The sequence below is a fragment of the Carcharodon carcharias genome, chromosome 7 (genome assembly GCF_017639515.1).
Source record: "Carcharodon carcharias isolate sCarCar2 chromosome 7, sCarCar2.pri, whole genome shotgun sequence".
NCBI lineage: Eukaryota > Metazoa > Chordata > Chondrichthyes > Lamniformes > Lamnidae > Carcharodon > Carcharodon carcharias.
Genome location: NC_054473.1, coordinates 25,102,665 through 25,128,022, shown reverse-complemented (window position 1 = coordinate 25,128,022; position 25,358 = coordinate 25,102,665). Strand labels below are relative to the sequence as shown.

General features: G+C 44.1%; 1 protein-coding gene across 2 annotated transcripts in view; it reads left to right on the top strand.

The window, feature by feature from the left end:
- The first annotated feature begins 671 nt into the window (after window positions 1–671).
- stab1 (stabilin 1) overlaps window positions 672–25,358 on the top strand; it is a 257,111-nt gene continuing 232,424 nt past the window's right edge. Inside the window, exons 1-5 of one of the 2 annotated variants that reach the window (XM_041191185.1) lie at window positions 672–678; window positions 4,208–4,344; window positions 10,664–10,782; window positions 18,280–18,365; window positions 24,991–25,060. In XM_041191185.1, coding sequence (XP_041047119.1) covers window positions 4,235–4,344; window positions 10,664–10,782; window positions 18,280–18,365; window positions 24,991–25,060 — 385 coding nt within the window. In that variant the 5' untranslated portion in view covers window positions 672–678; window positions 4,208–4,234. Of the gene's footprint in view, window positions 679–1,384; window positions 1,612–4,207; window positions 4,345–10,663; window positions 10,783–18,279; window positions 18,366–24,990; window positions 25,061–25,358 lie in introns of those variants that run through there. The other variant, XM_041191184.1, reaches the window with a different exon arrangement.

The following is a 25,358-nucleotide window of genomic DNA, read 5'->3' as shown; positions in this document are numbered from 1 at the left end:
ACCATCCACCACAGTGATATTGAATTCAGTTGGAATATGCATTCATTTATAATCGTGAATGTAGACTCAATTGAAGTATTAAAATATACCTTATTGATTCAACATGGAGAGGAATGATAAGCACGTAGCCAGGAGGGAAATTAACTTTTCTTTTAAAGGGATATGGATGAATTTTGAATACCGTCTAATTCTAATATTTTGTATCATTTTAAATCAAGGCAATCACCAAAAGCAACATTGTGGCTCCTGGTGATGGCAATGCCTGGAGTCTCACTGCTCAGACAGAGGTAGAACACAAAGGGTTAACTGTGCCAATCATTAAATCAAGGAATAGAGAGAAAAAGGCACATGACAGAGAAGAAGCCAGAAATACTGTCTAACCCATGTTGAATCCAACAGCTAAAGTTGCAAGTTTCACGATCAGTTCAATTTAAAAACGAATCGACACCCCTTGGGAATGTTTTATGACCAAAAGATCGGGATGTTTATAACCAAACTTACAGGCGATTTCCTGTGAGATACAACAGGAAAAAAGGCTAACGGTTGCAAATATAAGTTTTTTGACCAGGATGTTTCATTAAGGCGTCAGTTATTTGCAGGAGACCAAAAATGTGCAAACGGCGTTGCTTTACTGTTGTTGTTTTCATTAAGGAAGTGAAGATGGACTGAATTACTGGGGTGAATACAATGCTTTGACAGAACGGCCGCATCATATGGGGTTTCTTGCTCAGAGAGTTTGTTTTCTGAATGTTTTTGTCTGTTGGAGAGGGGTGGGTGGAAGCGCCCTCTACACTGATATATAAAATATTAAGATACAGTTCAGGAGCCGGTACGTGAAGCGTTACTGTGTTTTTTTTTGCTCTGGGCTGAACTGTCTGCACAATACAGAGTTAGAGAACAGAAATCTGCACTGAACAACTGGACAACTGGCAGACACCGAAAGAACAGAGCGGATACATTCCCTGGGCACCCAGGCAAGCCCCCCACCCCCAAAGCTGTGGTATTATTATTTGTAATGTCAGTGTAGAAACAGACGGATTTCCGAACTTCTGTCCCGCTCTGATACGTCCGGAGGAAATCCCCAATTTTCCTGTTTTCTGGAGTACTTTTGAATGCGAATCCTGGTCCTTATAGATATACATTTATATATCAAAGGGAAGTAAACCCTTCCCGAAGCATAAATTCTTATCCGTTTAAAAAAAAACTCCTAACCCTAATACAGGACTGTTCGCTTTAACTTCCATCTTCATATCCACTTCCATTTGGGAACTGGTCGAGGCTCACAGCAGATGAGAGCTTCCCCCCCCCGCCTCCCCCCACACCCCCCCCCCCCCCCCCCAACCCCCACCCCCACCCCACCACCAATCTAGTTGTTGTTTAAATTCGGCCAATGCGTTTGGGGATCTGGATCCACTCGGTGCTACACATCTGAGACCTATAGGACCGCCGAGGGCGCAAGGAGGAGCAGGAAAAAATAACAGAAATAAGTCTAAATCTGAGCTGACGGATGCTGGAGTAATGGAAAGTGTCAGTTTCTGGCGTTTAGCGGCTCTGGTGCTGTTACTGTTGGTCACTCAATGCCCTCGGTCTGCAGCAGCCCAGAGAGGGAAGGTAAGGATCCTGGTCACAGTGGCAGGCCAGCTCTCTGATACATGTACCTATCCCTACTGCTTTCGGTTAGCACTCTGTGTTCCTTTTCTTATTTTGTGGGAGGGTACAGTCCACTTGTGTTCTTTCCATGTTATTCCCCCCACCCCCCTCAGTGGCAGTTTTCTCTCCTTGTTGGAGGTGGGTTACACAACTTTTTTATAAATTCTGCTGAGCTACCCCCAGTCTTCAAAAGAAGGGGAGGCAAACTTAGTGGGGATTGTGGCTTTGGGGTATCAGATTGCCCTGGCATCGCTGGAGGACTGGAAGCTTTTACTAGTGGGCTGCTTTGATATAGATCTTTGTTACTGAGGCATGGACAGGGGCAACAAATCAAAGATTGTACTCTGGAGGTGAAACATGGATACCTACAGTAGGTCATTTTTTTTTTTGCTTCTTGCATCAGCGTGTGTATTTTAGCGAGTTGCTTTATTCTGTATTCATATTAAAATAGAGCCTTTAACCAAGTTCAAAATCAAAGGGGGAGGGCAATGGAACTGGGTGGGATGGGCTATGGTGCGATGGTTGTGGGTCAGATGAGGGTTTCCATTGTGATGTTTCTTTTTAGGAAGTACAAAAATTGGTAAAGCAAAATTTTAGTAACCGATGCCTCTGTAATAGACAATACTAAAATCGTAAATCTAAAATCTTTTCATGGGTTTCATTCTATCTGTGCAATATATTTAGCATTAGATTAATGTACGCCTGTACATTCCAACCAGTGCTATACTAACACACTGCTTAAATAGTGCATACAGGAGACTGTGAAAATGTGTTCAGCATTATGCTAAACATGACACATGATGGAAATGAAACCCACAAGTGTCTAGTTTGCACTTTAGAAATTTCTGACAGCCCATTCAAAACATAGGCTGGTCATTCTAAATTGGTTGATTTATAATCCTTATAATAATGTTCTACAGTCATCCAGCTCCCCCACCTGCCTCAACCCCAACCCCCACTCCCCCACAAGCGTCTCAATTTTTCCATTCTCTACAAAAGGTGCTGTCTCAATATCTGCTACTTATCTTTCTGTACGGTAATGGGCATCACATTGACTCTACCTGATTTCATTTATATAAATCATAAGGCTGGTGAATATTAAAAATATGTACTATGGATATCAATATGATTTCTATGGTCCCTTGTGAGTAATGCTTTCCATCAGTGATGTTACCATTGATATTATATACCACAGTGGGAATCAATGCTTTTGGCTGACCGAAGTATGGGTGTTTGGGTTAATGGACAAGGCCTACTCTTAGACTTACCAGCCAATCAGTAAACCTTAAACAGGTTGATTGGGTCATCTTTAGTGCTCAGTGAATTGGCCAACTATGGATCATTTTGGACTTTTCATCCTGTTTGAAAAGGTTTTTGGTTGGTTGAACCTAATTTACATTTGGCCATTTCAGGACAAAGACACAAATGTAATCCAATTCAGAATACTTTGATTTCACAAGTATTTTTTGTTTATTCATTTATGGGATGTGGACTTCGCTGGCTAGGCCAGCATTTATTGCCCATCCCTAACTGCCCTTGAGAAGGTGGTAGTGAGCCGCCTTCTTGAACCACTGCAATCCCTGTGGTGTAGACACACCCACAGTGCTGTTAGGGAGGGAGTTCAGGAATGGCAATATATTTCCAAGTCAGGATGGTGAGTGGCTTGGAGGGGAACTTCCAGGTGGTGGTCTTCCAATGTATCTGCTGCCCTTGTCCTTCTAGATGGATAGTGGTCGTGGGTTTGGAATGTGCTGTCTAAGGAACCTTGATGAGTTTCTGCAGTGCACCTTATAGATGGTACACACTGCTGCGACTATGCGTCGGTGGTGGAGGGAGTGAATATTTGTGGATAGCATGCCAATCAAGCAGGCTGCTTTGTCCTGGGTGGTGTCAAGCTTCTTGAGTGTTGTTGGTGCTGCATTCATCCAGGCAAGGGGAGAGTACCCCATCACACTCCTGACTTGTGCCTTGTAGATGGTGAACAGGCTTTGGGGAGTCAGGTGGTGAGTTACTTGTTGCAGGATTCCTAGCCTCTGACCTGCTCTTGTAGTCACAGTATTTATATGGCTAGTCCATTCAGTTTCTAGCTAGTGATAGCCCTCAGAATGTTAATAGTGGGGGATTCAGTGAAGGTAATGTCATTGAATGTTAAGGGATGATGAATGGATTCTCTCTTGTTGGAGATGGTCATTGCCTGGCACTTGTGTGGCGTGAATGTTACTTGCCACTTGTCAGCCCAAAATACAATACAACACATAAAATACAACAGATTTGGTTAGTAAATTAATCATTAAACATTGGTTGATTCTTGGAATCATAGTTGAGAGTGTGATTTTAACTGGGGCTGACACCATCCCTGGTGCATTCCTCTTCTACACAACACATCCAATTTTCATCTCCATAGTGTTGAATGGAAATGACAATCAAGTGGATTCTATAACAGGCAGGCAATCCATTCTGCCAGTTTACAGCCAAGATGTGAAGCTGAAAATTGTCCTTAGTCTGTCTGATGCAAACATTTTATCCCTTTTCTTCTCATATTTATAAACAATCTTAGAAACATCAAAGATGCGACGAGGAGATAATGCTGACGACAGCCACAGCCTGTACCTCCTGTGCGATAAGCCAAAATCTCTTGTGTCCTCGAGGCTTCCAGAGGGACAGTCAGCAAAACATCAGAAACAGAGACTGCAGGTAGTGTTCATGAAAATCAAACCTCAAGTCTTACTAAAATATTTAGCTCTATATGCCAGTAGAGGATACACTGTACATAATAGCCTAATTTAGCAAGACTGTGCTGGTAATGTAGAGCCAGATTTGTGGTGCAAGTGGGTTAGAAAGTAGGATGTGTGAGGTTTGCAAGCTGCGCTTTGTGATGGGTAATTTTGGGGCCACAAGGAAGCTGCACTGCTGAAAAACATGTGGATAATATTCATTGAATTTTTATTCAAATCAAGTCCCTTGTAAAATTTCTCACTTTTAAGTGTTCCATGATCTTGGGTCTTGCCATAGAAAATGGGTGCCTCAGTAATCTTGGGATCTAATATGCTTCTTAAAAAGAGATTAGTAGTTGTGATAAGTGTTATTTTATTTGCATTTTCAATCAGGTTGTGGCGCACTTTGCTTCATGCCTTTGTCCACTATTTTTGGGATTAATTTATCTGTAAATGTTTTCCTTTATTATCCCTGGTTGCTGCTGCTATTTAAATCATATGGCAGTTGGTGAGGTAGGTTATTCCTTAGAATACCTGATAGAACTGCGTGGCTTAGATAAAGAAGCATCCTTGATGGGCTATCAAATGTAGGTGCAATACTTGAGAGATGCTCTCACCTGCACACCTGTCAGTACCCTGAAACCTGTGCTTTTTGACTCATGTTGCACCTCCCTGGAACATGGCAGAGAAGAGCTGTCTTTGCCACTTGTGCTTCACAAGAAAGGTGATCACAGAGTTCTGGCATCAGCTAGGGAAGGCCTCTAGAACAGGTCAAACTTCCTGTATAGGTGCTTGAAGCTTACATGCTTGTGGATGCTGCCAAGTTACCACACGTGTGGTTTTCTCAATCTGCCACTCTGCACTGCACAAATGTAACAAGGAAGGCTGGGATTTTACCAGCCCATTGAAGACTGGCTGGGAAGCGGGAGGAGCAGGTAAATGGCAGTGAAAGACTTCAAGAGGGAAGCCCAACATCTTTACACTCTCAGGAGATATTCCCAGAGGTGGCAATAGCAGCGGCTCAGCCATCTGCCAGCTTAAGGCAGATAGCCAAATAAACTAATTAATAAACTTATTGGCGACCATTTAATTTTACCAGTGTCAGAATGCCACTGCGACCGCACCACCCACGCCCCCCCCCAACACCCCCCCCCCAGCCCCCCTCAGCCAAACTGCCACCTGATTGTGTCCCTCAGCTACATTGTGCAAACTGCCAACAGCTTCTTGGGTGGTCTTGGTTTTCTTAAACTAGAAGTGCCCTCTGCTTGGATGGCAGCTTGGAGAGCCAACCTGCCAGCCTTAACTGGACAAAGCTTATGGCTATCACCATTAAAATAGGCATCATGATCCTGCTGCCCACCAGCCCAGGCTCAGGTCACACATTATGTCCTGGTGATGGGACTTCATTCTTTTTGGTAAAATTCTGGTCCAAATGACAAATGCTATATTTGCAAGGAGCAACACCTTCTTGACTTTCCCTGTGGAAATCGGAAATGAGCCAGCTGGTACGGTCCCTCAAATGCAAAGCTTCATGGACGGTACCCTTGTAAAAACCAGATCTCCTAGTATTAACATTCATGATTTAATGAAAAGCAAATCTTTGCACCCAGTTAAAATTCAGTTGGTATCTGACCACAAGCATCATGAGGCACAAAAGAGCTGAAGTCCCAAGGTGAGGTGAGAGTGATGGCCCTTGACATTAAGGCTGCATTTGACTGAGTACGGCATCAAGGAGCCCTAGCAAAATTGGAGTCAATGGGAATCAAGGGGAAAATTCTTTGCTGGTTGGAGTCATACCTAGCACAAAGGAAGATGGTTGTGGTTGTTAGAGATCAGTCCTCTTAGCTTCAGGACATCACTGCAGGAGTTCCTCAGGGTAGCATCCTTGGCCCAACCATCTTCAGCTGCTTCATCACTGACCTTCCTTCCATCATAAGATCAGAAATGGGGATGTTTCCTGATGATTGCACAATGTTCAGCGCCATTCACGACTCCTCAGATACTGAAGCAGTCCACGCCCAAATGCAGCAAGACTTGGACAATATCCAGGTTTGGGCTGACAAATGGCAACTAACATTCATGCCAAACAAATGCCAGGAAATGACCATCTCCAACAAGAGAGAATCCAACCATTGCCCTTTGATGTTCAATGGCATTACCATCACTAAATCCCCCACTATCAATATGCTGGGGGTCACCATTGACCAGAAACTGAACTGGACTAGCCATATAAAGAGCGGGTCAGAAGCCAGGAATCCTGTGACTAGTAACTCACCTCTCCAAAGATTGTCCACCATCTACAAGGCACAAGCCAGGAGTGTGATGGAATGCTCCCCACTTGCCTGGATGAGTACAGCTCCCACAACACTCAAGAAGCTGGACGCCATCCAGGACAAAGCGACCTTCATTGATTGGCACCACAGCCACAAACCTTCACTCCCTCCAACATCAACACAGTGGCAGCAGTGTTTACCATCTACAAGCTACACTGCAGGAATTCACCAAAGCTCCTTCAACGGCACTTTCCAAACTCATAACCAGTACCATCTGGAAGGACAAAGGCAGCAGATAGATGGGAACACCACCACCTGGAAGCTGCCCTCCAAGCCACTCACCATCTTGACTTAGAAATATATTGCTGTACCCTCACTGTCGGTGGGTCAAAATCCTGGAAACTCCCTTCCTAACAGCATTGTGGGTGTACCTACAACACATGAACTGCAGCGGTTCAAGAAGGCAGCCCACCACCACCTTCTCAAGGGCAACTAGTGTTGGGCAATAAATGCTGGCCCAGCTAGCAAAGCCCACATCCCGTGAATGAATAAAAAAATAAGTTGCTGTTATCCAAGAAGAAGCTATAATGCCTTCATTATGTGCCATTCACAGTGCTTGCAAGATGTGAAAGAGATGAATCATTGGGTTGATGGCTACACACCCCAATGAGAAACTCCCTAAGAGCAGAGGGAAATCTCATACAGGAAACCCGGGCAGATGCACAATCTTCTCCCACTGCAAAAAATTGTACGATGTAACGTCCAAGTGATTGGATGTAAATCCAACCACTTTTATTAGCAAAAATGTTACAGCTTAAATGAATACAAGTAACTTAGAAAGCTTACGGTTACCTCCTGGGTAGTCAGTCTAGGTTGACTGCAGGTTGATTGGATCTGTACTGACTAGGACCAATCTGCTTCTTCTCAATGATCTTGCTCCAATGGCACTGTATCAATGAGAGATCTTAGCTTTCTTTTATACCATGGCTGCACCACAGCATCCCTCGTGCCTGATCCTTCTGCGCCCCTTGATTGGTTTATGGAGTGAGTGGTCAGTCTCTGATTGGTCCACATTGAACTGAACTTAGTGCAAAATATGTAGTCTGTTTTCCCCACATGACTCTCCTGCATGTAATCATTTAACAGAATGTCTGGGGTACCTGCCTTTTGCTTCTTTCAATGTTCAAATATCTCACAGGTGGGTGTGAAACCACCTCCTAGCCATGACTTGTTGCCTATTTCAAAGGTTGGTTGAGAAAACACAACTGCAGCAGTTCTTTAGAAAGGCTCTGCAAGCCTCACATGTTCATAGAATTGGCAACGCATTTCAATCGCATCTTTGCAATAAATTTAAGCAAATCCTAAGTGTATTCTTAAGGTGCAACTTTGGCACAATACATATGTGTGTTAAAGGCAATAGCTGTGTGCTCTTCTTTCAATTGTATCTCCAACACCATGCCAGGCTTCTCAGCTTGGATTTGTATCTTGCTTGATGGGCTCCATAAAAAATATTTGTGACAACAACAATATAAAACATCATAAGGCACTTCACAGTAGCATAATCACTAAAGCAGGTCAGATGACCAACAGCTTGCTCAAAGCGGTAGGTCTCAAAGAGTATCTTAAAGGAGACAACTAAAGTAGTGAGTCAGAGAGGTGTAGGGAAAGAATTCCAGAGCTTGGGGCCTAGGCAACTGAAGACATGGCCACCAATGGTGGAACAAATGAAATCGGGGCTGTACTGGAGACCAAAATTAGAGGAGCACAGATATCTTGGAGGATTGTGGGGTGGAGGAGATTACAGAGATAGGGGGGGCAATGCCATGGAGGGATTTGAAAACACAGACAAGAATTTTAAAATCAAAATATTGCTTGACTTGGAGCCCATGTAGGTCAGTGAGCATAGGGGTGATAGAGGAATGGGACATTATGCAAGTTAAGACGCGGGCAGCAGAGTTTGGATGACCTGAATTTTATAGTGGGTAAAATGAATTCTCCTGATATTAGTAAACCTCTTCCTCATTTGAAGCTGGGCATGAAAAACCTGAGTTATGGCAGTGACTTGGCAGTGCACCCCATTTTACAATCCTCCAATCCTAACTAGGTCCAAGCTTCTTTAGTGCACTTCCTGTATATTAAATGTAATTGTTTTTTAACTGCATTTCACCAAACATTGTTTTGCGGTTTTAATTTATTTGGAAAAATCATTGACTAGATCCAATAACGAGGTAATCCCATAGATTATATAGACTGACAACATATCCAGAATTTGCACATGTTAAGAATTTGATCCATACCAGCCCAGCCTGACAGGCCATGTATTAAAGTTGAGAGTAAAATTTCTTGTATCTTATTTTACATTATTGTACGTTATTTTTATTTTGTTATAATTATTATTAATTCTTGCAAAAAATAGTTATTAATTATTTTTAATAACCTAACTACAAGAGGCTACTATCCAATAGCTGGATGGCAGCACTGATTGCAGTATACTCATGGGATTGTACTGCATATTATATGTGGCACAACGCTTTTCCCTTAATGCACAGCTGGTTTTTCAGTGCATAGTTTGATGACAAAGTTGCAGTGGACAACAATGTTAATATGCAATATACAATGTTAATATGTACCTTCTTCTCACACTGTAGTTTTGAATTTGTCTGCTCACTAGGTACAGTGATATTGTTAATGCATTATGGAGATTTTCTCTGACTGCTTTCTGGAAAAAAATCATAAATATGATTGCTAGGACTACTGCCTGAAGGAAATCTTTGTGATCTTTTTCATTCACTGCTCTTGGCAACTGGTACAATTCCTCCTCAGTGTCTTATCGCTTTGTATCAAAATTAAGATGCAATGTCACAATTTAGTTTTGTGCTAAGGTGATTTCTGGTAACCGTGTAAGGGGTATTGATTTATCATGCTTCTTCCATTTTAAACACCATTCAAAACTCTTTGATAATGAAGAAGCCTATGGCAGTCTACAAAGGACTTGGCCAAAATCCAGGCTTGGGCTGGTGGAATGCTCACTACTTATCTATATAGGTGCAACTGCAAACAACACTTTAGAATTTCTTCACCATTCATGATAAAAGGTCTGCTTGATCTGCACTTTGAACTCATGAAGTCCTTGTGCTTAGGTTGCCATGACCATAGATAGAAGTTCCAGGATTTTCACCCATTGATGATGAAAGAATAGCAATATACATATGAATCAGGATGATATATCACTTAGAAGGGAACCTGATGGTGATTATGTTCACATGATTTTATAAGTCTTTGTGATTCTTGATGGTTGAAATGTCAGGGTTGGAAGGTGTTGTCGAAGTAGGCTTGGAGAGTTCCTGAAGCGCATTTTGTTCATAGTACATATTGCAGATACAGTAAACTAAAAGGAATGGATATTGAATATGGATGCTTACATGATTGTCATGGCAACCTAAGCACAAGGGCTTCATGAGTTCAAGGTTCAGGCTCCCCACCACCTTCTCAGGGAAACTAGGAAGGACAACATATGCAACTCTCAACACTCTGAGTATGGTCACCTGTGTGAGAATTTGAGGACTGGATACCAAATTCAATTCTGTAGGGAAGAAGAACATGGGAAAGGATATCAGGTCAGATCATTTTCAAGTCCCAATAGCAGAAGATAAAGTCACCATTAGTGGAGTCCTGATACTTTATTGAATTGACAGTGAGGTTGTTGATAAATAAATGTTGGGGGATTTCTATTTGCTGTGGCACTGTGACAAAAAAGATGGAGGTGACAATCATTGTTAAAAATATTCTTCACATACTTTTCAGTATTTTAATTATTTCATTAAAACTGTAAAGGGATCAATTAAAATCAAATCTGATTTTAGATTAGTTTTTTTTCTCTGAAACTTTGGAGTCCATCACAGTGTACAACTTATGACGGCATACCGAGAAGGTCTTTCTGTTATGCAAAATAAGGTTAAATATTTTTAATGTTCTCTCTGCAGTATTTTAACAATTTTATTTTTTATTACATATTTAAATTTAAAGTTTTACTGTGAACCTTGGTGGAGAACAGCTGATCAGACAAGTTGGTTGCAGACTTAAATGCATGAAAATGGCCACAGTATCCAAATGTTGTGAAGGATTCTGGAGCCAGGACTGCCTAGGTGAGTAATAAGGGTTTGATTCTGTAAATGATAGAGACTAACCTATATAGTGCTTTCTGTTGTGTAATAAATTATGTAATAATTTTTCAATTGCATAAACCACACTGATAAATTTAATCTAGTGTAGGGAATTATCTCTTGTTTCATTTGGAAATGTGCACTGATAAAGATTGTTCTGTCACAATATTTGTGTGTATGTTTTCTGTAGACATGAGTATTATAGGTGAAGTGTTCAACTTCTTTTCTGAGCTACATTGCAAGTTCAACATTCTTGAATTATTTCATATAATAAATTAGAATTTAGAAATAAGTCGAAGACTAATTACATCTTCATTACAGAGCTACAGATCTGTATCCTATATATTCTATCATTATATACTTTGAAGTTCCCAAGACTGACGTCGTTGCAGCATGCTGTGGGTCCAGCTGTAACAGTTATGTCACTAGTCTAGCAATTCAGAAGCCTGGACTAATGATCTGGACACATGGGTTCAAATCCCACTGCAGCAGTTCAGTTAATTAATTACATTCAATTAATTAAATAAATCTGGAATAAAAAGCTAGCATCAGTGCTGGTGACCATGGAAACTATTGATCGCCATCTGGTTCACTAAAGTACTTTAGGGAAGGAAATCTGCTGTCCTTGCCTGACCAATATGTGACTCCAGACCTACAGCAATGTGATTGACTCTTAACTGTCCTCTGACAGTTGTATCAAGCCACTATAAAAAACTATAATAAGAATAAAACCGAATGGGCCATGAACACTAATCTATGGGCAACAAAGGCACACCCAGCTCTGTCGACCCCGCAAAGACTTCCTCATTTACACCTGGGGACTTGTGCCAAAATTGGGACAGCTGTCCCAAAGATTTGACATAGTCTTGCTCACAGAATTATACTCACAGCCAATGTCACAGACTCCTTCATCCCCATCCCTTGGTATTTCTTGTTCCGCCAGAAGGACAAACTCACCGGAGGTGATAGTGCAATGGTATACATTCAGGAGGGAGTGGCCATGGGAATCTTCTACATTGATACATCTTGTTACATTGCACTACCATGGCTAAATGAGACAGATCAAGTAGCTTAAAACTGGGCACCCATGAGGTGCAGTGGGCCATCAACAGCAGCAGAATTGCATTCCACCACAATCCACACAGTCCAACATATCCTTCACTCCACCATTACCATCAAGTCAGGGGCCAACCTTGGTTCCATGAGGAGTGTGGGAGAGTATGCCAGGAGCAGCACTAGGCATACCCAAAAATGAGGTCCCAACTTGTAAAGCTACAACAAGCATGCTAAGCAGCTGCTATAGGCAGAGCCAAGTGATCCCACAATTAATGGTTTGGAATAAAACTCTGCAATCCTGCCACATCCAGTTGTGAATATTAATGGACAATTAAACAATGAATAGGAGGAAGAGGAGTCAAGAGAATCCTTATTCACAATGATGACAGAGTCCAGCAAACGAATGCAAAGATAAGACTGTGTTTTTTAAGTGTTTGCAACCATCTTCAGCCAGTAGTCTTGAGTGGGTGATGCATCTCAGTCTCCTTCTGACATTCCCAGCAACACAGACTCTAGCTTTCAGCCAATTTGATTCACTCCATGTGATATCAAAAAAACAGTTGAGCATACTGGATACAGAAAAGGCTATGGGCCCTGACAATGTCTCATCTATAGTACTGAAGACTTGTGTTCCAGAGCTAGCTGCATCTCCAGTCAAACTGTTCCAGTACAGCAAGACAACTAGCATCGTACACAACAAAGTGAACAATTTCCAAGGTATGTCCTATTACCCATTATCAAAATGCAGGCTAAATACAATCTAGCCAATTACCACCCCATCAGTCTACTCTCAATCATCAGGAAAGTGATGTAAAGAGTCATTCACAATGCTATCAAATGGAATTTACTCATTAATAAGCTCACCCATGCTCAGTTTGATTTCCACCAGGGCCATTCAGCTCCTGACCTCATTATAGCCTAATGGACAAAAGAGCAAGACTCAAGAAGTGAGGTAAGGATAACTGCCCTTGACATCAAGTCAGTGTTTGACCAAGTGTGGCATCATGGAACCCAAGGGAATTAGGAAAACACTCTTCACTAGCTTGAGACATGTCTAGCACAAAGGAAGAAGACTGTGGTTGTTGGAAACCAATCATCTCAGCACCAGGACATCACTGTAGGAGTTCCTCAGAGCAGTGTTCTAACCTCAGCTATATTCAGCTGCTCCATCACTGATGTTCCCTCCAGCATAAGGTCAGAAGTGGCGATATTTGCTGATGATTGCAGTGTCCAGTTCCATTCACAACTCTCGAGACACTAAAGCAGTTCATGTCCACATGCAGCAAGACTTAGACAATATTATGGGTTGGACTGAAGCCACAGAAGTGCCAGATAATGATCATCTCCAATGAGACAGAATCTAACCATCTCTTCTTAACATTCAATGGCATTACCCTTGCTGAATACTCATTATCAACATCCTGGAGACAACATTGACCGTAAACTTAACTGGACTAGCCATGTAAATACTGTGACAACAAGAGCAGGTCATTGGTTGGGAAATCTACAGCAAGTAACTCACCTTCTGACTCCCCAAAGCCTTTCCACCATCTATAACGGTACAAGTCAAGAGTACAATCTCCATTTAACTGAATAGGTGCAGCTCCAACAACACTGAAGAAACTCAACACCACCCAAGACAAAGTAGTTCACTTGATTGGCACCCATTCACCACCTTTTCAAGGACAATTAGGGATGGGTAAAAAAAGCTGGCTTTAAGTGATGTCTACATCCCATGATTGAATAAAAAAATCACTTCCTTTCTCAAACATGATCAGTAACAGTAGAGATAGTTCCTGGGGTAGTTGGGGGGCACTAGCTTTGAAAGGGCTTGGAGGATTCATCTTGAATTGCAAGAGAGAATGCATAGGCACGGCAGGGTTGGCATTTCTATTTACACAGCCTTTAAAGTAAGCTAACTAGCTAGGTATAGTGTATCATCATTGTCACTCTATTGCATCTCCTATATAACTAGATACAAGTGGCATTCTTTAATTTGTTATCATTAAGTATCTAACAATCAGAAATCCAAGCAGATAGGTATTGGAAGATTTAGGATGCAGCAATTACAGGTTTATGCAGGCTTTTTTTTCATAGATCAAAGTTTAGACTGCGCGGTTAAGTTTTGGTAATTTGTGGGTTAATTGCATTTAGCTACGTGACTCCAATACAGTGGTTTGGAAACAAAGAACATGAGCTGGTCCTCTTGATCAGAAAGTGTAGTGTATTCTTTTTTAAAAAGGATTGTCCATGCCCACATAATAATAGTGGTATTAAGGCCTGCAGCTAGCTTTTACTGGGTCATCAGTTTACAGATTTATTGGGACTCACATTTTGACATTTTAACCATCAGCAAAACTTTGCTTGTTAGTATCAACAATGACAAATGTCCTAAAGGAAAACAAATTGGAATTGGATCCAAATCCAGCAAGCAAGAGTCAGAAAATGAAGAGTAAAGGCTTGGGTTCTGAAATGTGTTTGTGAATTTGGATAATGTTATATGCTGATTATTTTGTGATGTTGACTAGAAAATTGAAAAATGCAATTGTGCTTTGCCATTCTCTGAAAATTAACTTCAAGCAAGGTTTATGACCTATTTATAAAAACCATGAATAGCATTGTGTGACATTAACTCATTGACATCATCACATGAAACAAAATGATATTGATCATGTATTTTACCTTTCAATGAACAATTTCCCAAATAAAGTAAAGTGAATGTTGCTGACAAGGCCAGCATTTATTGCCCATCCCTAATTGCCTTTGAGGAGGTGGTGGTGAACTTCCTTCTTGAACTATCCATGAGCTGTAGCTACATGCACGGTGCTGTTAGAAAGGGAGTTTCAGGTTTTTTTCCTTGTGACAGTGAAGGCAATATAGTTCCACGTCAGAATGAGGGGAACTTACAGGTAATAGTGTTCCTATAGCTCCGCTGCCTTTATCCTTTTAGGTGTAGAGGTCATGGGCTTGGAAGGTGTTGTTGAAGGAGCCTTGGTGAGTTTTTGCAGTGCATCTTTTATACAATACACATTGCTGCTGTGGAGGGAGTAAATATTTTTTTTCTTTGATGGATCTCTGGCAAGGCCAGCATTTGTTGCCCATCCCTAATTGCCCTTGAACTGAGTGACTTGCTAGGCTGTTTCAGAGGACAATTAAGAGTCAACCACATTGTTTTGGGTCTGGAGTCACTTGTAGGCCAGACCAGGTAAGGATGGCAGATTTAGTGAACCTGGGTTTTTACAATGATCAATGATAATTTCACGGTCACCATTGCCGAGACCAACTTTCAATTCCAGATTTATTAATTAAATTTAAATTTAACCAGCTCTGTGGTAAAATTTGAAACCTCTGGATTCCTAGTACAGTAACTTTACCACTTTGCCACCATCTCCCCATAGAATGCTTAAGGTGGTGGATGGGGTGCTGATTAAGGGGCTGCCTTGTTCTGAACTATGTTGAGCTTCTTGAGTGTTGTTGGAGCTTCACTCATTCAGGGCAAGTTGCATTCTATCACACTCCTGACTTGTGCCTTATGGATTGCAGATAGAAAATAAGGGGTGGAATCGTCCCAGATTTACACGAGGTGCAGTAGCAGGCAGAAAAAAGTCATTTTACCCGCAGGCCACAGTGGTGGGCTTTTGTGCTGTATCACTTCATTAACTATGCAGCCACAGGAAACAAGCCGTCTTGTTGGCAGGCGGTCTCTGATTTGCCCACCACACTGTTACCTCACTGCTTCCTCACGTAGGGTGCCATATTTAAACTGTAGCCATGCGCACACTTCTCAATGCTTACAGCCCGGGACTGCTTTGGTGAAGACGTGGCCCCAAAATCCAAGAAGTTTGCAGTCCCCCGATTCAGTGACACTCCCTGGGTTGCCTTCTGGACACTGTGGAGGCCCGCCGAGATGTCTTCTACCCACGCTCTGGCCACAGGAGGCCTATCAGTCTCACCACTCCAGTTTGGGAGGCGGTGACAGAGGTGGTCAGTGCCAATGCTGCACTCAAGAGGTCGGCCATTCAATGCAGAAAATGGATGAATTATCTCATCCATGCCACCAGGGTAGGACAACCATCTTATCACTCTAAACTTACACACTCACAAGGCCATCACAAATTCACTGGCATCTCATTCACTGCCAGCTCAAGGGACATCACCACTCACTCTCTCACACACACCTGCACATCTCCACCTGGCCTCATCTCCTCTGGAGACTGCCTCCTCAGCCCTCACCATCTTGAGGCCACCTGCACAGATCAACATGTGCCCAACACACACTCTAGGATACCCCCCTTTTCCAGTATAGCCCTAGCCCTGCAGCCATGAAAAGCCACCCTGGACTTACAGCTGGCTTGGTAGGTAGAGACCTACCCGTGAGCCCCTCCAAAAGTGATGTGGTGCTGACTGCGAAGCCTGGCGCTGATGAGTGTGAGTGTTGCCCGAAGCAAGGTAGGCAAACAAACCTCGAAGTCCTAAGTGAAGTGCAGCTCGCCAGGTGTTTGTTGCTTTGTACAGTTGTGAAATATATTGGTATGCAATCACGCTGATGTGCCCGGATGATCCAGCATGGTGGGAGGATTCTGGAGAGCCGGGCTTATAATGAGATGCTAAACTATGGAAATTAGATTCCTGATATGCTGCGTTGCCAATAATGTGTGAAGCGGGTGATCACGAATTGGTTTCACAATGGCATAAAACAGATTTTTGGCCTTCTTTCCATATTGGTCCACCTCCCCACCCACCATGACACCCATTATCAATGGCCAAGGTTTCAGTTTGAGGAATCAGAAGGTGAGTTACTCACCATAAATTCCCAATCCAGAACTTTCCCCTCCGCCCTAGAATACAGTGGGGACCTGTTTGTCACTGCTCTTAGCTGTTTCTGACCTGCCGTGTAAGGGGTAATAAATCTCTTCCCAGCCCTTACAAAACAAATGTTAACAGGGAAATGGAGCCAGAGGGTGGGAACCCTTCTTGCTTGGATTACTGGCGGCTAGAATAGCAGTAAAGAAGGCAGGAACAATACCAAATGATATTGCTGGGTAAAACAGCTGGTTCAGCAATAATCTTAATCCAGACATTTTATTGTTTTCCACTCATTACTGCTATTTGTAACTACATGTAACATTATGCTCTGTTTCTCATGTGCAGAAGGATGTCATAGAATCTTTCATTATGGAAAGAGGCCATTTGGGCCATCATGCCTGTGCTGGCTGTTTGAAAGAGCTATCCACTTAGTCCCACTTTCCTGTCCATTCCTCATAGCTCATCACCTCCATCCTAAGTGATACTTATAGAAATCTGTGTTTAAGTTCACTGCATTAACAGCACAAATTCCAGATTGTATCAACCTTTTGAATCCTTGCTGATTGTGTAATTATTGATAAGTAAATTATGGCACCTTTCACATAACATTTTGTCATGTTGAAATGCTTCAAATATATTTATTACTTCTGGAATACATCTATTGTTATGTTGACAAATATATTACTATTTTGTAAATTGTTGTGATCTTTCATGTCCATGTCCAAATGCAGCAAGACCTGGACAATATCCAAGCTTGGGCTGATAAGTGGCAAGTAACATTCACGCCACACAAGTGCCGGACAATGACCATCTCCAACAAGAGAGAATCTAACCATTGCCCCATGACATTTAATGGCATTACCATCATGAATCCCTCACCATCAACATCCTGGGGGTTACCATTGACCAGGAGCTGAACTAGACTAGCCATATTGACACTGTGGCTACAAGAGCAGGTCAGGGCCTAGGAATCCTGCGGCAAGTAACTCACCCCCTGACTCTCCAAAGCTTGTACACCATTTACAAGGCACAAGTCAGGAGTGTGATGAAATACTCTCTACTTGCCTGGATGAGTGCAGCTCCAACAACACTTAGGAAGCTTGACACCATCCAAAACAAAGCAGCCTATTTGATTGGCATCCCTTCCACAAATATTCACTCACTCCACCACCTATGAACAGTGGCAGCTGTGTGTACCATCTACAAGATGCACTGCAGAAACTCACCAAGGCTCCTTAGGCAGCATCTTCCAAACCCATGACCACTACCATCTAGAAGGACAGGGGCAGCAGATACATGGGAACACCACCACCTGGGAGTTCCCCTCCAAGCCAATCACCATCCTGACTTAGAACTATATCGCCGTTCCTTCACTGTTGCTGAGTCAAAATCCTGGAACTTCCTCCCTAACAGCCCTTTGGCTATACCTACCTGGACTGCAGCAGTTCAAGAAGGCAGTTCACTACCACCTTCTCAAGGGCAATTAGGGATGGGCAATAAATGCTGGCCTAGCCAATGAAGCCCACACCCCATAAACGAATAAAACAAAAACGTTTTTAGATGTAAGTTCTAAAACGATAATGTTATGCGTTTTGATAACTTTTTTCTTTATCCTAGAATGCCCTGGTGGATCAACAAACCCCTGCAATGGACATGGCATATGTTTAGATGGAGTATCAGGGAATGGAAGCTGCATTTGTGAGGTCAGTCCACTTTTCTTAAAAGCATGTTAATTTAATTGCCTGCTGCGTTTGTGGCTTCTCTTTGAAAATTATGTGGTCTGACCCACTGGGTGGAATCATCCCAGATTTGCACTAAGTGTGGTAGCAGGTGTGGAAAATGATGCTTCTCATGCTATATCATCCCAAACGAGCGCATTCAATATGCATGCCCTGGAAACAAGTTTCCATAATGGGCGTGCTCTCATTTGCCCGCCAAGCTGTCGTCTCGTTGTTTCACCACACCGGGTGCCATATTTAAAGTGCAGCCACATACACACTGCTCAGTGCTTCCAGCCCACAACTGCCGACAGAAGACACGGCCCTGAAAGACAAAAAGACTGCTGTCCCCAAGTTCAATGACGCATCCCACAAGTGCCTTTTGGATTCAGTGAAGGCTCACCATGATGTCTTCTACGCCTGCTCTGGCTTCAGGATGGGCAGCAACATTACCAATCCGGCTTAGGAGGCGGTGGTGGAGGTGGTCAGTGCCAACACTCTGCAAAAGAGGACAGTCACCAAGTGCCGAAAGAGGATGAATGATCTTCTCCGTTCGCCAAGGTAAGTCACTCTACTCACCCCCCTCAACTCACACATTCACAAACCCATCATACATCCACAGGGCCCTCACTCAATGCCAGTTCAAGGGACACTACCATTCACTCTCTCACACACACCTTCGTTGTCCTCATCCTGTCCATGGGACCACTCATCACCTACACATGCCAGGCATACTTATCATCTAAAACAAAACAAAAACAGCATTACCTGGAAAAACTCAGCAGGTCTGGCAGCATCGGCGGAGAAGAAAAGAGTTGACGTTTCAAGTCCTCATGACCCTTCAACAAGGGTCATTGAGGACTCGAAACGTCAACTCTTTTCTTCTCCGCCGATGCTGCCAGACCTGCTGAGTTTTTCCAAGTAATTCTGTTTTTGTTTTGTTTTGGATTTCCAGCATCCGCAGTTTTTTGTTTTTATACTTATCATCTAATCTGGCAGGCATCCTGCTTACACTGTCTCCATCTCTATTCATGCAGGACAAGCAGGCACACAACAACAGGGAGAGGTCGCAGACCAGTGGAGGATTGCTTGAAATCAAGGTCCTCACGGACTTTGAAAACAGAGCCATCCAGCTGGCCGGCAAGAAGTATCTGAACCATTCCTGTGCTGATGGTGAGGTCGGCGGTGCTCAACCAAGTGCAATATCCATCAGACAACCATGTTGTGAGTGATATGTCCTGTTTCACTGCCATGTACTAATTATCTCTCCTTGGTTTCGCAGGCTGATGGAGTCCATGACCCTGGGCCTCCAATCAAACCCCGAAGAAACTTCTGAAGAGGAATCTGGAAGCACCTTCCTAGAAGTCCCATCACAGCGCTCACGCACACCCTCCACCAGCGCTTAGACACATGCTTTAGTGGGACCTGGATTTGGAGCAGCCTTGGGATCACGATCTGGTGAGCACATCGCACTGTCTGATCTGCAGCAGGCAGTAGCGGCAGGGACTCCCCAGGAGTGTGGCACTCAGAGGACTGCTGGAAGCCAGAAATTTGCTGAGTCTGAGTCAGGTGACGAGTCATGTCACAGTTGCTAGAACTGCAAAGGCAAACTCAGGAACATCAGGAAGGGATGTCCACTGCACTCCTCAGATTATAAGGTACAATGGTGGAGTCCATCTGCTTTCAGGCTGAGGTGGTAGCACGGCATGCCAATGCACCGAGGTCAACACTGGTAGAATGGCGGCCTCCATTGAGACCTTGGTCCAGGACATCACTCCTGCACTGCTGCACGGCCTGACCGCCATCGCTGATGCCATAGTTGCTCCAATAGTGTTAACCTGAGAGGGGTGGGGGGGGGCAACTTAATCTCACTCCAGCTATCCCTTCTCCTCAAGGAGTCAGCCAGGAGCCCTTGAGCACCCATAGGGAGGAGGATCAGCAGGTGTACCCCCTGGGGCTAGCCATCCAGTTGACTCTGGGAGCGTCCAGCTCATCTGAATCCTCTCTTCATGTGATCTCAGCAGTTCCAAATCCACAGGCTGAGGAGGGTGCCACTGCCACACAGCAGGACCCTGAAAACAGGTTAATTACTTGTACATACTGTTCACTATTGTCAATAAACTCCCAAGAATGTCTCCCTGCCTATGGCTCCTTGCTCTGATGAGCAGTGTTTTTTTAAAATTCATTCATGGGATGTGGGCATTATAGCCCATCCCTAATTGCTCATGTTCAGAGGGCGTTTAAGAGCCAACCACATTGCCCTGAGTCTGGAGTCACATGTTTCCTTCACAGGATCACAGGTTCCGTCCCAGGCATTAATGATTAGCCATCTTTTGATTCCAGATTTTTATTGAATTCAAATTCCATCATCTGCCATGGGAATCCAGAGCATTACCCTGAGTCTCTGGATTACTAGTCCAGCAACAATACCACTGTGCCATAACTTCCCCCCGTATGTATCACTCAGATGTGAAACCTTTCTGCACAAGATAAAGGCAGGTGTCTCAGTGCAGTGCCTCTTCCCTGTGCTCTGTGTAGCCTTCAGAGCATACTAACATATGAACAAGGAGCAGGAATAAGCCATTCAGCCCCTTGAGCCGACTTGGTTATTTAATAAGATCATGGCTGATCTGATAGTAACAGGAAAACTGCATTCCACCTACTGCCAATAACCTATCACCTCCTTGCTTACCAAGAATCTATCCATCTCTACCTTAAAAATATTCAGACTCTGCTTCCACCACTTTTTCAGGAAGAGAGTTCCAAAGACCCATGACCCTCTGAGTGAAAAAATTTCGGCTCATCTCTGTCTTAAATGGGTGACCTCTTATTTTTAAACAGTGACTCCTGGTTCTAGATTGTTCCACAAGAGGAAACATCCTCTCCACCCACCCTGTCAAGACTCCCCAGGATCTTATATGTTTCAATCAAGTTGCCTCTTACTCTTCTAAACTCCAGCGGATATAAGCTTAGTCTGTCTAACATTTCCTCATGATACAACCCACCCATTCTGGGCATTAGTCTGGTAAGCCTTTTCCGGACTTCTTCCAATGCATTTACGTCCTTCCTTAAATAAGATGACCAATACTGTACACAGTAGTCCAAATGTGGTCTCACTACTGCCCTGTACAATGGAAGCTCCCTACTCCCTACTTTTGTATTCGATTTCCCTCACAATCAATGATAACATTCTATTAGCTTTCCTAATTACTTGCTGTACTTGAACAAAAGGGTGGTCCGGCCTCACACCCCCTGGACATATTACTGATGCCTGCACTTCGACAGTGTTTGTCATTGCTGCCATAATGTTGTGGGCAGACTTCACAGAGTTCCGTCATTCTCTCTGTGTGCTCTCAACATCTTTAAGGTGCAGATGGCCCCCATCTTTTCAGTATCTGTGACCAGTGACACTGTGCTCCTAAAGGTGTCAGGTGCTGAAGGCAGACAAAGGATCAGATGCTTTCAAAATTTCAAGGCTGCGTCTCTATGATATGATCCTGATCACAGAGTGCAAGTGAGTTGCCCTCGGCCAGACAGGAATCAGACATTCTCAGAGGCTATGTGAAGATCTATGGAGTGTCCTCACTGCATGTCATCATCGTCCTTCTGCAATCGAGTGACTATTAGGTCCTCCATTGCATCTCCATGACAGCAGAATTATTACAGAGGGAATGTATGCTGCCACAAGCCAGACTCAAAAGTCAAAAGGAGTCAAAAGTTCATAGATGCAATGCGAGGATCTATGGTGTCTCCTCACTGCATGTCATCATCATCCTCCACAAATCTAGCAGCCATGAGGGCCTCCTGAGCACATCTGTGTCATCTGACCAGTGCAAGGGCTGCATTGCCGTCGTCATTGCCCTCGAGGACCTCCTCACCCTTATCACTGCCAACGTCCTCCTCATTGGAGGAGACCTGCAGCTCCTACATCTCCTCCTCAGCCAGCTACTCTCCCTTTTGCAGCGCCAGGTTGTGAAGGGCACAGCAGGTGACCACAGTGTGTGATACCCTCTATGGACTTGGACTATATTGCAGGGCTCCACCAGACTAACCCAGGCTGGGGCTCCCGAACATTGATCCACATTTTAAGCATCCCAATGGTTTGATCCACAAAGCTGTGAGCTGCATCATGAGCCTTGTTATACCTTTGCTCTGCTGCAGTCTGAGGCCACCGCATGGGTGTCATCAGCCACGTCCCCTGGGAGTAGCCCTTGTCTCCGAGGAGCCATCCCTGCAGCCTCTGTGGATCCTGGAAAACATCTGTGATTGATTGAGAATGTAGGAGTCGTGCACGCTCCCTGGAAACTGTGCGCACACCTGCAGGATGTGTTTGTGGTGGTCGCACACCAGCTGCACATTCAGCGAATGGAATCCCTTGTGGCTGATGTAGCTGACTGTGTGTTGAGATCTAAGTGTCACATGAGTACAGTCAATGGTATCCTGCACCTGTGGGAAACCTGAGATCTGGGCAAGTCCAATCGCTCTTGCATCCTGGCTGTCGTGGTACCGTGCAAAAAGCACAAAGCTGTGTGCCCTCGCAAAGATGGTATCTGTGACCTCATGGATACATTTGTGGGTGGAGGCTTGTGAGATCCCAGAGGTCACCTGTGGAGCCCTGAAAGGAGACACTGGCATAGAAATTGAGTGCCGCTGTCAGTTTCACGGCCACTGGCAGTGGATGCCCTCCATGTCCCCTTGGTGCAAAATCCTGCATTAGTTGACAGATGTGAGCAACCAGTTCCCTGGATATGTGCAGTCTTTGGCAACACTGGTTCTCGGTCATCTGCAGGAATGAAAGGCAGCGTCTATAGACCCTCGGTCTAGCTAGGCACCAAACAGTGATGGCTTGCTGTGGCTCTTTGGCAGCATGTGTGGGAGCCCTAGTTGCTACCTTTTCCCTCGGTGCTGTTCCTCCCTCTGCACAGCCAGGCGCCTCAGTCGCTGTATTCTCTGTCGTCTTTGCTCTCTGTAAGCCATGAGGCATATAGCTAGTTCACCAGGCTCCATGATCCTGAAGTACTCCTCCTGCAGGATGAAAGAGAGAGATGTGTGGGTTAGCATGGGTGTACTAAGAACCTATCTTGGTTAAGTCTGAAGGCCCCTTAATGCATCCCAGGGTGCGCTGCATGACTGCCTGAAACTCCACCTTCCTCCGCCCCATTCCACCTGACCGATTGGTGGCAGCTTTGCCCATTGGACTGTATGCTGTGCTCTCAGCACAGGCACAGACATCCTCCTAACCCATTCTGCAAGGCTGTACTGTTAGCTTGAACCATGGGGGAAACTGATCCAAACCAGAATGATGACATTGCAAGGGCCTGTGAGCACCTCCACCAGTGAAAGCTTTATGGCCAGCTTTAGCAAGAAGATTATACAACTTGCCTAGACATCCAATTGTTCTGCAGTTCACTAAAACGCACATTACTTTGTAGTCGGTGCCTGAGGGGTGAAAAGCTCTGGAGCACTTGGTGGTACTTTGATGCCTCTGTGTTTCTTGAGTGGGCAGAGAAGCTAGAGGCCCAACTGCAATCATGTCAACATGGCCGTGCCTGAATTATCTCAGCTGCGGAAGATTGGCCACTTTATACATGGCCGCTTCCCTCGCCCCCCCACCTCCCACTAGCCCCACCCACCCATCCTGCACGTGTTTGTGTGCTACCTTCAGCCGCAGGGCGGCCTTTTCTCCCCTGATCCCCTCAAAGTCGCCTCAACCGCAGGGCAGCCTTTGGCCCACCACCAAAGTCGCCTCAACCACAGGGTAGACTTTGGCTCACCCCCAAAGTCACCTCAACTACAAAGCTGCCTTTGCACCCCCCCACCACCAATGCAACCTTGAAGTCCAACAGACGTCCCTCACGAGCACTCCGCAACATTACTGTGCACTCACCACCAGCTTCCCCTCAAAGCGCAGCCCGCCAAGTGCATGCCTTATACATGCTGTTGTGAAACAAGTCAGCATGCAATCACACCAATGTGGCCAGATGATCCAGCGGGGTGGGGGGATGAGTCCAGCGGGCTACCCTTATAATGATATGCTGATGTATTACAATGAGGTTCCCAACGTCCGATGGCAGGAAACGCAGCCCACCATTGAAGGGCTGAGCAGACAATTGCAAACTGAAACCGATTTTTGGCCCCCTTACTATGTTGTCCGCTCACACCACCGAACACACCTGCGCCACTAACTTCTTACAGTCTGGCAAATGTTAACAGTTTTTCTGTAAGGGCATTTTGTTATGGCAGATAATTTTATTTCAAGTGACTGTATTATCAATGCCTTACTATTTTATGCAACAGATTGTTTTATGCTAATGCATTTTTAGCTATCTCAGTCCCCTGGTGTTGGGTTATTTAGATGTAATTCAGTTGTAATCTTTATACTTGTTTTGTGCTGTAATGCTCAGGATTAATTTCTACTGCATGTCATCACGGGGTTTCTTAGAATGTCACTCTGAGCACAGCTCACCATCCGTGATCAGTTCACCTACTTTAGAATAGCGCATGTTTCTTCAAGTGTAACATGATGTTAAATGAAGCTCCAGAAAGTATTTCGGGAGGTTCATAGATCCTGTACTTCAAACTTTTGAAATGTGATTTCCTTTTGCTGCAGCCGAGGTACAAAGGAAATGCCTGTGAGGAGTGTGCAGATGAGGAAGCATACGGCCCTGACTGTGTTGTGGGTACGAAGATTCTTTTCTGTAACTTAAGAGTTGGAATAATACTTCGAAGCTTACTCATTGAGAGTTCAGCATTAGCAGAAAACGGTTGACAAGTTTTACATGTTGCTCAATCTCCTTTCCCATGCCAAAGACCAATTTTACCCATATTGACTTCTATTGTGGCTCCATTTTTGCAACAGTTATTCTCTGCAATCTATAGACATAAAAGTAAAAAGATCAAGTAAGTATGTGGAACGTTAACTCAATATTGGATAAATTAAGAAGAAATTATAGTGCATTTGTTTAATATGTTTTCTTA